Source organism: Numenius arquata, chromosome 15, assembly GCF_964106895.1.
Source record: "Numenius arquata chromosome 15, bNumArq3.hap1.1, whole genome shotgun sequence".
NCBI classification, from domain to species: domain Eukaryota; kingdom Metazoa; phylum Chordata; class Aves; order Charadriiformes; family Scolopacidae; genus Numenius; species Numenius arquata.
This window is the reverse complement of record NC_133590.1, coordinates 14,963,768-14,978,414: the sequence shown is the minus strand read 5'-3', so window position 1 is coordinate 14,978,414 and position 14,647 is coordinate 14,963,768. Positions and strand designations below refer to the sequence as shown.

The 14,647-nt window shown below is 41.0% G+C and overlaps 1 protein-coding gene across 1 annotated transcript in view; it reads right to left on the bottom strand.

The window, feature by feature from the left end:
* DOCK1 (dedicator of cytokinesis 1) overlaps positions 1–14,647 on the bottom strand; it is a 298,792-nt gene that overhangs the window by 18,451 nt on the left and 265,694 nt on the right. Inside the window, exons 47-49 of the mRNA XM_074158901.1 lie at positions 11,118–11,255; positions 7,969–8,114; positions 3,233–3,431 (exon numbers count right to left, since the gene is read on the bottom strand). Coding sequence (XP_074015002.1) covers positions 3,233–3,431; positions 7,969–8,114; positions 11,118–11,255 — 483 coding nt within the window. The remainder of the gene's footprint in view (positions 1–3,232; positions 3,432–7,968; positions 8,115–11,117; positions 11,256–14,647) is intronic.

Genomic DNA, 14,647 nt, shown 5'->3' with positions numbered 1-14,647 from the left:
GCAAAAGCTCCAGGAAATAATTCTGCAGTTTTATAACCTTCTCACGCTCTTGCAAGGCAATTCATTTGATTGGTAAAATATGAAGTTCCTAAGTCCATCACAAAGATGGAAACCCTCATTTCATTAGACAGCATCATCTTTGAGAAGAGTAGCAGAAGCTCTGCAGAGATGGGAACAACCGCTGGCCGACACACCCGCTGTGCCCCTCACTCGATATTCTCTGTAAATTCAGTATCGTGCTTCCAATTACGTCGCACAAACCAATTAGCAGGGAATAACACAGTACCCAGAACAGATTCGCATATGAGGTTATTGATGCATCCTTCCCTTGTGAAAGCAAACCACTGGTAACTACCTATTTGTGCTGGGTAAAGAATAATTTAGAATACGAGCGATGTCAGGCAAAACATAATTGTGTTTGTGGGGGGTGAATATCGGAAACTGGACTTTTGAACCTGCTATTTGCCAGCTACAACAGGCACGGGCCGGTTACAAACTGCGATGACACCTGGATGAAGCAGAAGTGACACGCTCAGAACCCTCTTATTAATAAAGTTGCTGACAAATCCAGGCTGGCTGTTATTCTTCTATTTGTTTTCTTGAAGGTACTTACGAATTGTCACTGTACTAATGAAAAGCCTTAGTCTTCTGCGGTAAAACCCCCAAAATATTTTAGAAGTCAGGACTAAGAATCCACTAGAAAATTCACCAAATAACTAAAACCTTGTCATTGAATTAGAGATGGTAAAAGCAAGTTCTAAAATTCTCAACAGACGGAATCCAGTAACGATAACACGAAATCTCATAACTAAGACTAGTTTACTACTAAAATCTCACTTGAAATCTTTATTTTAATTTCCATTTCGAATCTAGAATTTCAATCCAGATTCAAATCTGGATTCAAACTTTTTTTGAAAAAAACAATCCTTAATTTTTGCCCCCTCCGTCTCATCATCATCTTTTTTTAAGCCGGCAAACTTTCTGCTTCCAAGATCCTAACGCAAGATTAATCAAAATGCCGTTTTCTTCATAAAACACAGCAGTAACAGTGCTTTGGGAGCAATTTCAACTTAAAAAGGGAAATTTCACACAGTGCAGCCCACAAAAGCAGAAAAATGGAAAAGCTGAATGCTTACCCACAAAAGATAACAATTTCCCTTTTATATCATTAAGGTGGGGTCATATGTCTCCCGAGTGTGACAATTTCAAGACAAGACAAATTTTATCTTTAAAATTCTTGACATTATCTGTACAAAAATCCTGAAGACAGCAGTGGGAATTGCACAACCACTCTCGTAAACTTATCTCAAAAGTGTTTCCTCTGTTTCACCTGCAAGAGAAAACGAACCACGCCAACACCAAGTGCCAAAAATTGACTGGCTCCTTTTGGAGCTCATCAAGTAGTTTGCAGACACTGAAATGGGAGAGTTTTTCTCTCACCCGTAAACTCCTTTTCATATTATTGATCTGTGGATTTCAAGAAGCTCAACATAACTGTAAGTAACGAATTCTGACATTTAATTGCCCTCCCTCTCTATAACCAGGGGAAAATTAGTCATCCCAGTCATCCACCGAGAGCTCTTGACTGGGAAGGATGGAAAACTTGAGTCAAACCATGTTGGGCGTTGCTCCTTTTTGTTCTTCAGATGACAAATGGGAATATGCCTTGCAGGGTCGCCATGTCCTCCTTTCCAGCCAGCATTTGCAGTTTCCCAGTCATAAGCAATCTTCTCCAATATCCCAGACCTCTCAGCGATGACAGTGACCTTGCAGAGACATCAACCAGCTCTCCAGTATCCTTGAATGCCTCCCATCTGGTCTCATGGATTTTTCCAAGTCCAACTGATCAAGCTGCCCTGAAATACAATTTTCTTCTTCTGTGGCTAATGCTCTTCTCCCATGAGCTCTGCTCATCTGTTTGGGGATCTGGGAGGTGCAAGACTTGCCATCGCAACGTTCAGGCTTAATCAAAATACAACGGCTGCCACATGCAGAGTTGAGTGCATTGCATCAAAAAGCTGAGACATACGGAAATCTATGCAAAATGTATTTTCTCTCTGAAAGCACTCTAATGATGCTCACACCTGGCTGGCTTTGGTGGGAGGAATCTCCTGGGCCGATCCAAAATTTACTGAAGTCAACAAATCTGTAGCTTCAAAGGAGTTTGGGTGAAAAGCCCGAGACACACAAAAGGGATTTTATCTGAGTTTTTTGCTGAGTTAATACTGGGCCTATGGCCACATCAGACAAAACAACTCTGATCTTCCAAGGTGTCAGAAGACACACCTAAGAGATTAGCTCATCTCTGGATGGAAAAGGAGGAGCAAATCCAGAAAACAGAGGAACTATGGCTGAAAATCTAAGTAATATTCCGCTACAAATACCAAACAGAAAGACTTTAAGGATCATCACAGGTCAGAGAGAAATCATTTCGAATAGTCCAATGTATATGACACAGCCACCAACAAAAAGACTTGAGTTAAAACCTGGCTCTACAAGTACTTGTGCAAACCATGAAAAGAACATTACATTTATTTCTGGAGGACAAGTTTTAAACTATTGGCCTCAAAACAGGTGTCCAGGCAGAGATTTGGAGGTCACAGTTAGTTCATGCACTCCCTGCTCCAGCTTAAGCTGGCCTGGCTTTCCATTTCAGAGCTAAAACTTCTCCAGTTACCTAAGCCTTTAGGATACTTTCAGTGAATTAAATATCTGCCAAGAAGAGAGGGCTTAAGAGAGATATGCCCTGTAGTTAATATTCTTACACACAGCCACCAGTGAAACTGCTTACAATTTTCTGCTCAAAATAGCCTTTTAAGAAAACGTAATTGCCATGCACGGAATGACCTTGTAACATTTCCACCAAAAACTGTCTTGCAGGAGTCAGCTGAAATATGAGAAAACCCATCACCATCTATTTGGAACCATAAATTCAAAAGGCTGCTAACGTGGTAGCATTTATTTTACTTAGGATATACCATCTGTTCCTTTTATCAAATAGTCACATATAGCTTTTGGTAAGATTTTCATACGAGATATCATGATTTTTTACACTGTAAAAAAAAATTTTTGTATTTTTGATTCATTACCACATATTAATATTGTAATGTATTCCCTTAAGAGTTATTTTTGGTCTAAAGATAAACTAAATTGTAAAAATCAACATTTTTATTTAAGAAGAGAAAGAACACTGCTCAGGATTAGATAAAGCATTACTTGCTAATAAAGTTACCGTTTCTGAAAGGATCACTGCTTCAGACTGCTGCAGAGAGATATCAGTTGATTTAAATTCTTTATCAAATATCTCCTGATGCTTGCTGTTCCTTTTCTCCTTCTTCTTTTCCTTCTTATCTTTATCTAGGTCATCCTTGTCCAATTTATCTTGAGACCTAGAATGCATCTTCTTCGGCAGGAGGGGCTCCAGCACAAACCTAAAGAAAATTGTTGTTGCTTAGATCAATAAAATAGTTTTCAAACCACCTAATTTTCATTTACATGTTTCCCAAAGTCTCTCTTGGGTTAACGATGCTTTGCTAATCCAGGAAAACTCATTAGAGAGAAAAAGAGGGGGCAGAAGGTCATAACAATCATAATTGTCTTACAATAAAATTTACAGCAGAACTGCAGAAGAACCAGTACTTCACATTTCCCTGCTCTGCAGTAAATTTACTGGTTTACAGCTACACAAACTCCCCAGTTTCACTGGATGTGCTTTACATAAAGATGAGTTTCTCGTTCTGCACTGTACCTGCCGGGGCACCACGGCAGGAGTGCCAGGGATCTCCGTTGGAAAATCAGTGCCATGTGAGAGCGGGTCATTGTACAACACATTAAAGCAATGTCACCCCTGCTTCCCCTGCACCTCGGAGGCAGGCCAGATGTCTACAATGGCTTTAAGGATTTCTTTAAAAAACAGCCAAGTCCCCACATTCCTCCTGGACTTTTTTTTTTTCTGGTGGAGAAAGCGGGTGCATTTATTCCCCAGAGAAGGAATAACAGCTGAGAAATTGTTTTGCGGAGGTGCAGCGATTTTCTGTTGCACACACACACCACACAATGCTTTCTAGTCCTTGTAACTCATCAAAATTACAGCACCTTTGCAAGGAAAAGCAAACAATACCACCCGTAGTGCGAAGGAAACACCTATATGTTGCACAAAAGCATGAGGTACAGAGGTTCAACCGCAGCCACAAGCACCGTTCCCGTCTGTAATAACCCCCTGTGTTATATCTACACGATATATATCTATAGGAGTGGGCACACATATACTCATGGATCCCCCCCAGTCTCCCCTGGTGAGGGCTGAGCTTACTTGTTCTGATATTGCAGATAAACTCAAGAATGAAAAATCAGTTGGCTAATAACGAAGGGCAAGGTTAGTTTCCAAAAAGCAGATGGATTTTCCCACCTGGAATATTTCAAGTGTGCGAATATAGGCAAGGCTGATATACTACTACCATCAGCTCTGCAATTTTTACAGTCCATGACTATTTTTTTTCTGACTACAAAGGAAAAAATCTTTAGGGTTCAATGAATTTTTCAAGGAAAATTTCATTTTTTAGAGTTTTATCTTGTAGGGAAAGCACTATTCTAAGTAATATTGGAACTCTTTTTAGCTAATTTTTACTCAGTAATTTAAAGGCATCTCTCTCATCTCACCTTTTTTAAAGATTAATTTAAATAAAAGGTAAAGAGATATTTTGCTGTTAATGAGCTAAAATATTCTTAGCTAGACAAAGTATTTTATAATTTATTTTATACTATAAACTAAACAAGCTACTAAAATCACACCCTTGTTAAAATTACACTGACAGATTTTAAGAGGATGTCTCAAATCAGTATGTTACAAAAATGAAACCAAATGAAAAACCCCCAAACAAATGAAACCAGTTTACTTTTAAACTTTGGAAAAGTATTTACGATGCCGTGGTGATGCACACACAAACAGGCCACAGACTTTGCTGTGGAACACTGGAGGGTTCCTGCTTCAGACGGTTTGCAGTGCAGTTCTCCCAGTCATCTCCATTAGCAGCAATATTCAAAATAATAATAATAATAATAATAATAATAATAATTATTATTATTATTATTTTGGTTGTTTGAAGCACTAAAGGCCCTTCAGTTTTCAGCCGGATTTAGCTCATTTGATGGAAAGATGCTCAAAGCAGTACCCGTGGCCGCGTCCCCAGCGTCATTCCCTGCTCCCAACCACTGCTTGGAAGTGCTCAGATTTGTACTTCTAAGTCTTGTTTTAAGTAGTGAATAAACCCAAGGTCCTTTTTTAAAGTCAGAGTTTTATTTATACGTAGAGCTGGGAGTTGTAAAACACCTACTATGTCAATGTCTGCTTTAAGTTTTTACTGTTTAAAGGCTCCAAAGCAGGAGAAGCTGGAGATGGCATTAAATGTAAGTTAAGACAGTCTGCTGGCTCCATGTTGAGTTGTTTTGCTTAGCTTCATCTCTGATTTCAGAATTATGGTATGAAGAAGGGAGAAATGGAAAGCAGGAGAAGACAATTGCCCATAGAGCCAACCAGCTATGGGTGAACTTCTTCCAAGTTAGTCAGGACAAAGCACCCACATGATTTTTACAGTCATTTGAATTTCGGAGGTCTTTCATTAAGTTATTTACATCTGATGATTTTTCTTCTCCTGCTCCACCAATCAAGCAAATGAGCATTTCTTTCTGGTCCTCTCAGTGACGATAGTTGCTCATTATATTTTCCTTACATGTATTACAGCTGTACTGCCCCGGGCTCGGCACAGGAGCTGAGCTGCACCGTCATCTTTGGAAGGTTTTTTTTAAATATACACACTGAGTAGACTCATGAGATCCCCCCAAACCCCTGAGTGGCACCTGTCACAACAGAGCTGGGATGGAGATGCAAAAATTAAGAAAACAGCATCGGATGGAGAAAGAAAAATACATGTAATGATTTTGAAGGGAAAAAGAGAAAGAGGTAGGGGCAGGCAGGGAAAGAATCAGTACTTTTTTTACAAGTTAAAATAAATTTGCCCACTAACCTGGGATGGTAGTTATCCCCATGTTCCAGCAAGACAACTTTTGTGGACAAATTAGTCAAAACGCATCCTCGCTCTGCTGCCCTACATTTATATCCACGTGACTCACCGTGTGTACGTTACAGAGGGGACCCTAATGAGGGCTGAATTGTGCTCTGTTTGCGGTTCTTCCCAATGGGTAAATAAACTGTTTGTAATCAAGGTAAGTACCATGTTGGTCCTTAGGTGCTGTATTTAATTTTACTCCATGCTTTTTACTCTCTAGTCAGGTAATAATTCCCTCTGAAGGCGCACAAGGGACACAAACGTTTCTAGCACATCTCTGTGAGACAGGAGCCCTCCAGGAGGCCTTAAAAAACCGCCACCTTGGACAAATATTGAGTTTCTGGATTATGGGAATGCCTGGGGAGAAGGAAGAAGGAGAAGGGACTTCTAAGGCTGCACAGAAATCCCAGAAATAAAACAGATTATTGTGTTCTTTTGAGGGATGCGACTGCGAGACAGGGCTTATCAACGGAATTCCCAGTTCTCATGTGAAATATCCTGATAAGTCTTGAAGTACAGTCTTGCCATAAGCAGCTTTTGCTCTGGCAGCGAAAGTGAGAAGAAATGATCGAGCAGTTTGCTAATCCCTTCCTTCTCCCAGGCTCCACCTGCTCACCAGGACAGGGCCGGCTGAGCGCACGTCTCGTCACCGGCTTTGCAATAGATCACTTCTGAACTATTACACTTGCAACACTCCAAAAGGGGATAACTTATCTCCTGCTAGTTTGGATTTTTTTTTATTTGAATAAAGGTTTTTTATAGGTTAGGGGCGGACCTGCTGGAAAGCACGTCTGATGAAAAGGATCAGGGGGCCCTGGTGGATAGCAAACTATCCATGAGCCAGCAGTGTCCCCTTGCTGCCAAGAGGGCCAATGGGATCCTGGGCTGCACAGGGAAGAGTGTGGCCAGTAAGTCGAGGGAGGTCATTCTCCCCCTCTACTCTGCACTGGTGAGGCCACAACTGGAATATTGCGTCCAGTTCTGGGCTCCCCAGTTCAAGAGAGACAGGGAACTGCTGGAGAGAGTCCAGCACAGGGCAACAAAGATGATTAAGGGATTGGAGCATCTCCCTGGTGAGGAAAGGCTCAAAGAGCTGGGGCTCTTTAGCCTGGAGAAGAGAAGGCTGAGGGGAGACCTTATCTATGTTTACAAGTACCTAAAGGGTGGGTTGAAGGAGGATGGAGCCGGGCTCTTTTCAGTGGTTCCCAGTGACAGGACAAGGGGCAACGGGCACAAGCTGGAACATGGGAAGTTCCACTCAAATATGAGGAGAAACTTCTTTACGGTGAGGGTGGCAGAGCCCTGGAACAGGCTGCCCAGGGAGGGTGTGGAGTCCCCTTCTCTGGAGATCTTCAAGCCCCACCTGGATGCAGCCCTGAGTGATGTGCTCTGGGCAACCCTGCCCCAGCAGGGGAGTTGGACCAGATGATCTCTAGAGGTCCCTTCCAACTCTGACAATTCCATGATTCCATAATGCTTAGGGAGGGGTTTTGTTTAACTTTGTTTTAAAGAGGGCCAAGAAGAGCATTATATTTATCTGGTAAAAAAAAAAAAAAAAAAAAAGAGAGAGAGAAGGAATATATCTTGAGATAAATATCTATATAGGGGGTGTTTCTATAGATAAATATCTATATAGGTTTAGGTAGGCTGTCACTTGAAAGTACCATCCGTACCTCGCATGAGTTACACACACCATTGTGTCACATTAACGTTTGTGGGGTATTATGATGAACCAAATCTGGAATAAAACACTGGGAGAAGACCCAACCAAAATATATCCCCCCTAGTTCCTTATGAGATCAAACAAATGAGAGTGGGGTGGTGACAACCTTCAAAGCCTACGGCTGTGCACAGGAAATCTTGCTTTATGGAGATAAACCTGGAATGACTGTTTCTTACGCACCCGTCGGAGCCAGGCCGGGAAGGTGTGCTGTCGGAGGAGATGGAAGACACCGAGGCAACAGAGAGGGGTCTCGAGGACGACGGCATCGTGAATGATCTCACCATGGAGCGTGGCCGACTGCCTCGTCTATCATCCAGGCTTGAAAGCTGCAATAAAGAAACGTAAGATCTTACTTCGTAAATCACAGTGTAGCTGACATCTGGCTACAAAAAAAAAAAAAAAAAAAAAGTGGAAAGGTTTGATGGATTTTCTTCCACGTGGAATTTTATATTATTAAATTACACGTCATGTTTAACAATGAAGAAAACAATTCTAAAGAAAATCCATTTAAAGGACTAAGAGGAAAGATGTATAATTTTAAACATATTCCAATGATTCATTTGCTTCAATTGAATTTACATGCTTTTTTCCTACCTCTGGGCTTTAAAAAAGAGCTTTTTACAAGTAACTTATTTTTTGAACCCATCTCTGCAATTGAAGTGACTGTTCTGTCAGTATATTTAAATGAAACAGTTTTAAAAAAACAAAATAAAAAGGAAAAAAAAAACAGTAAGAGGAACTTTATGTCAAGAGAGCCAATTTGCAGAGTGCCATCTAGGTTAAGAAGAAAAGATATGAAAGATTTTTTTGTTTGTTTCAGACAATTTCAGAGTTCTGAATATTTATACAAGCTTTGTTAGTCATTAATAACTGATATATGCATAAAATAATTGAACTCTTTCAGTCAACAAATAAGAATCTCATGCTGTTTAATTACAGGTATATTTTCCACCCTGTCAACTACTGGTAAATTGGCCTTGTACAAGGAAGACAGAAGAGATAAAACTCCATCAATCCTGACAAGTCTTACCGGTGGGTAGAGTGAAATTAGAGAGATAACACCACCTGCGTTTGACTTTCCAGTCATCTCCCCGATGATGTAAATGTATATTATTGAAGTGACTGACATGCAACTATCATTAATGTCAATTATTCCTGTTCTCCTTGGGAATAAATTACTATTTGAACTTTTCTCTTCCTAGATATATTAGCACGATGGGATTTGCAGGACTACAAAGGGAACCCCACTTAGAAGGATACCATAAAGGCTGAGTGTTCCCTGTAAGATCTCGGTGTTCCATTAAAAAAAATGTCATCGCTAAACGCACGATGAAAATGGATCTCTGAAGGAAGGTCTGTCATGGAACACACCAGGATATTTCACTGTACGCACTACTGCACCCGGGCTTTGGGCACCCAGAGAACGTCACTTGCCACAATTTTCCTGCCCCACCTCCTGCAGCATCTTTCCTGCCACCCCCTCAGTCCAGATGCTCCACATCTCGCTGAGAGACGGAGCTCCCTCCCTCACCATATCCTGCATCTTCCACTCTTCAGAATAAACCTCTGTGGGATTTTCCAGAGATAATTTGGAACCAAATTCACACCCTCTTTATATTGATGTGGTTGGCATAACATCCATAACCTCAGTGACGTGCACCCATTAGAGACCACAATCCGAACTGGATGACGAGGGTGCTGGTTTAAGGCTGTTCAGGAGTATCTTGGTGGCTTCGTTCTTTTAAGAATCAGTTCAGTGACTGCTGCTCATTTAGGGGCAGAAGTAAAAAATGGAGAACTTGTAATTGTTATAATTTTCTTTTTTTTCTATTTCTCTATCTTTTATTTCTAAATTTATTATGGACAAATTGTGATGGAGCTCCCATCTAATAATCTGCCTTGGAGGGTTGAAGGCTGGGAAGGCAGGAAGGGCATGAAGAGGGCACTATTTTCTCTGTGATCTACTTCCTCTCTGTGCCATTGGGCTTCAGACACTGAGTTTTCAGGTACAAGGCAAAAACCACAACTACACATGTTGCAGAGAGAACCTTCAAAATCTGAGTCCCTGAAGTAACATCTGCCTCAATCCATACATGAATTGATGCAGAGACTCCAAAAACAATGACCCAACCCCAACTGGGGCAATTTGGCATCTTCATAAGGAAGCCACCACTCGCTTGCAGGGAAGCACCTGCCATTTGATACCATGTCCTTCACCTGCTGGGACCTGCTAAACTGGCTTTCCTATCAAAAGGCAGTTAATGGGATTAGCGTGTGAGCTCCTTATCTCCTTCCAGGGTGCCAGGGATGGAGACGGCAAGGCAGTCCAAAGAGCAGGCTGGCAAGCTGGCTTTCCTGTGCCACAGCCAGGTAATTAATGGTCTGCTAGTGATTTCCTTTGTTTTTAGATGGCCTTTGCTGACAGAAGGTGGACCCGTGCCATTTTAAAAATAAATCACTGCTTTTCGAGATGGTTTGATTTTAATAGCAGTCCTTTCTGTGGGAGATGGTTCCTGATACAGGATATTCTTTAGTCCAACTTGGGGAAAATGCGTATTGTCCTGGATGATACCACACTGTTTGCATTTTTGGAGATAAATTGTGTGTTACAGGAGACGTGTAAAATTTTCTTTAAAACTTGGATATAGAATCATAGAATGATTTTGGTTGGAAGAGACCTTAAAGATCATCAAGTCCAGCCATCAACCTAACATTGCCAAGTCCACCACTAAACCACGTCCCTCAGCACCATGTCTACACGTCTTTTAAATACCTCCAGGGAAGGTGACTCCACCACTTCCCGGGGCAGCCTGTTCCAATGCTTGACAACCCTTTCTGTGAAGAAATGTTTTCCAATATCCATCCTAAGTCTCCTCTGGTGCATCTTGAATCCATTTCCTCTTGTCCTATCACTTGTTACTTGGGAGAAGAGACCAGCCCTGGGCTGCCAGTGCACATTGCTGGCTCATGTTGAGCTTCTCATCAACCAACGCACCCAAGCCCTTCTCCTCAAGGCTGCTCTCCATCCCTTCATCCCCCAGCCTGTGCTGATACCAGGGGTTGCCCTGACCCAGGGGCAGGACCCTGCACTCGACCTTGTTGAACCTCATGAGGTTCACAGGGGCCCACTTCTGGAGCCTGTCCAGGTCCCTCTGGATGGCATCCCAACCCTCAGGTGTGTCAACTGCTCCACTCAGCTCAGTGTCATCCACAAACTTCCTGAGGGTGCACTTGATCCTGCTGTCAATGTCATCGATGAAGACATTGAACAGTACTGGTCCCAGTACGGACCCCGTATTTGGGAAGCACAAAGTTAGCAGGTCACTTACGACAGCTCGGACCCCGTACTGTTTTTCCACTTTGTCCTTCAGCTGCCGGAAGCAAGCCTCCATCCGCTCGTGGAAGGGCCTCAGCGCCTCCGTCACCTTCTCCCCGTGAATCCGGATACCTTCTGCCAGGAACGGGATCTGGAAAGCAGAGTTAACACCACCTCAGTCTGCCCAGCTCGTCCTACGCGGAGGGTTAGGGCAAGACTCCCACACGTGTGGCAAGAGGAGTGAAAGATCTTATGGAATAATAAATAATAATAATACTAAAACCCCAACAAGAATTATCATCATCATCATTCATTGTATATGAAGCACAACATAGTAAAAGAAGGATCTAAAAATCTATTATACATTATTTCCTTTTTCCTCTGTTAACCAAAGTCCTTTAAAATGAATTCCCCCCATAGCTCTGCCCAGTAATCATATACGGGAGGCACAGCTGAATTTATCAGACAGCACAAATATTCACAGCCCCCCCCCCGCCCCGTACTTTCAAATGGCAAACTGATGAATGACGACTCTCACACCGGGTTAATAATATCAGTCCTTTCCCAGTTTCATGAGGATAAAACCTTGAAGGAGAAAATACTTGTATGCTTTCTTTAAAAAATGTTATTTCTAAAACTGCAAATGAGCTACTTCATTGGACACATATATATTGCAGAGTAATATTTATTAATAAAACAGTTTTACAGACTATACATTTCTCCTTAGAAAATCTACTTTATGTTCTTGGGGAGCAAAACAGAAGAGGAAAAAAAATTAAATTAATTCTCTTTTGTAACTGAAAATAATCATTTATCTCAAGGCTTCTGTCACAAAATATCCATGCCAACACAGGATTATATAATCAGTTCAGAGTGTGGAGGTGTAGCTGACCTTTTAAAATGTTTTAAGAGAGCCATTTCCATTCCCACAGCTATCCAGACACACCATTAGAGTTTTCTACCTCCAGCTTAGGAAAAATATTTCCTCTTCCAGGTCCGTTTCAGCCCACACAGTGCTCTGATTCTAACTTAGATATTCTCTGCAGCAATCGAGTTAAGAGGTTTCTTCTTAATAATTCATAATTAAATCATAATACTGATTAAAAACAGATTTTTCTAATAAGACCGAGCAGCAATCAGGAGTAGCTTTATTAGTAAGGAGAATAATAAATACACATGAATTACAGATGAAGAAACTCAAGAAATCTTTTCAAGATGATTCTCTGTGATTTGGCACTATTTCAATGGACACAGTTTCTTCTCCTAAAAGACTACAAAGAGATGGAAGGAGAGTGACAAAATTTTTTACTGTAGCAACTTCTATTTATAGCCAGATGGATTTGTGTGCTACAAAAATTAGACACTAAAATCAGAAAATTTTCTTCTTCTGAGTAAGTAAATGAATTTCCAAATTTTCATAATTATCAGGCCACACTGGGACCCTCCTGCTTTGCAGGGAGAAGTGGTCACTTGGCTCATTTATTTAAAAGAACCTGCTGACTTTTTAGACTGATTATTTAAAAAGCATCAAACTACCAAGGTGAAGTACATGTGGGGTCTGAAGCTTCAGCTCTGAGCTAATTTTCACAAACAGAAAATGCATTAATGAGCCCGTCCCAGGGACCAGCCTTCTCCAGTTTAGAAAATCAAGCAATATGAAGTAAATGACATTTTTTGTAGGGACATGTCTCAGTCAGGGAAAAAAATGTAGGTTCTTCCTCTGTGCCCCAGATTGAAGGTGCCAAGGAGGGTTTCCTTGTTGGTACACACCAGAGGCACATATCATATTGGGTGTACACGGCCACCGGTGGAGAGCTTCTGGTACTTGGAGAAGCAAAATATTAGGAGGGTTGGTGGCCAGGTCTGCTGGAGTGAGTTGTTGGGTTGGGAGAAGGTGAGCACCTAAAGGCTGGTGGCCTCCTGGTAGAAGAACTGTTGAGTCAAGAGATCAAGGAATGGGCAAGAGGAGGCACCAATTATAAGGGAATGAAAGACCAGAAACCACAGAAGCAGCAGCAAAGGCTTGTTATTCCTTAATTCCTGAATTTAATAAACTTCCCGTGGCTTTGCTGCAGAACTTCTGTGAAGTTTCTGAGTCAGCAGATTTGGTCTCCCTGTCCAAGACTTAATCCTTGAAACACCTGTCAAGTACAGAAAGAAAGTACCTTTGGACTGTTTTACTATTTCTGCTTCACCTTCTTCTACTAACTTCAAAATTCTTCCTACGTCTCCTTTCCAGACATTGACACAGGGAAATCTGGTGACGAGGGACACTGAATTTTAAATCTGTATTTTAAACCTTTGTGGAACGTGGAGACAGAGGTAGAATTTTGCCACGTTCACGCTATCGACAGTTCATGTGGCTTTGGAGCAAGGGGTGGGTTTGTTTATGGTTTTATTTCAAAAGACCTTACAGGGTGCCCTCCCCTTTGGAGAGATGAGTGAAAAAGTAAAGGTAACATTAATAGCTGAACTAGAAACAAATGAGCTGAATGAGAAAGAAAACCAGCCCAAGGTACTTACACTTACAGCACTTATTCCATAACTCTTCATTAATTTTAAAATTTTGTAAAGTTCTACTGCAACTTAAAACTATTCCCTGATATTTTTTATTTTTTTTTTAAAGATCTTGATCCGCTTGGCTGAAAAGAATGAAAAAGCTACATCCACTTGAATTATTAAAATTAATATAAAATCTTAAAGGAAAATCTTTCATAATGACAGTATCATAAAATATGATCATAAAAACTTAGTTTTGTATGCTATGATTTTTTTCAGCTACGAAGAAGCAGCACAAGATCTTTATGTGACACGCCAGTTTTGGTACGCTGTAAATACATTCGCTAAATGCAGAGTGATTAATGGCATCAATCATTCATTTCATTGCCATCATTTCAATCAATCATTTCATTATCTTCATGTTAAAATAAAAGATCAGCTTGAAATGATGTAGTTGCATGGAAACATTTTTTTCTAAGTCAAAAAAGCACTAAGACAGACAAAAATGGGCATCGCTTTACTAATGATATTTACCTGAAAGAGTAATAGACAGAAAAAAAAAGTGTAATTAAAGTTCAAAGGAATGATAAAAGGGCATGAATTCCAAGGCACAACAGAGACAAAGGTAAAGGGATAGAAAAAAATTAAATTTCCCCAGTCAGCTGACAATATGATTGTCAAGGTACTACTTCATATATCCAGATTGATTTACACAGCATAAAGAAGATCTTCCTGTGATCACAAAACTCCAAGCCCCGCATTATTGAAAAATGAAAGCTCATTTTTTGCTTTCAATCACCATCCCACCAGTGATGGATTCAGAGCCCTGCCTCTTTTCGGGAAGTTTCCCTGACAATTCCCCCTCCTGCCACCAGCCGAGCTCTGGCACCAGCTCCCGCTCCCATCCACCTCCGCGCAGAGAACTGCAGTGATTTGAGAGGAGGTTTAAAGCCTTAGGATACACTAAATGTATATCAAACGTCTAAGGTAATTTGAAAACACTGATTTCCACCACGGAATGCCTAGACCTTTTAGTGAAAAGAA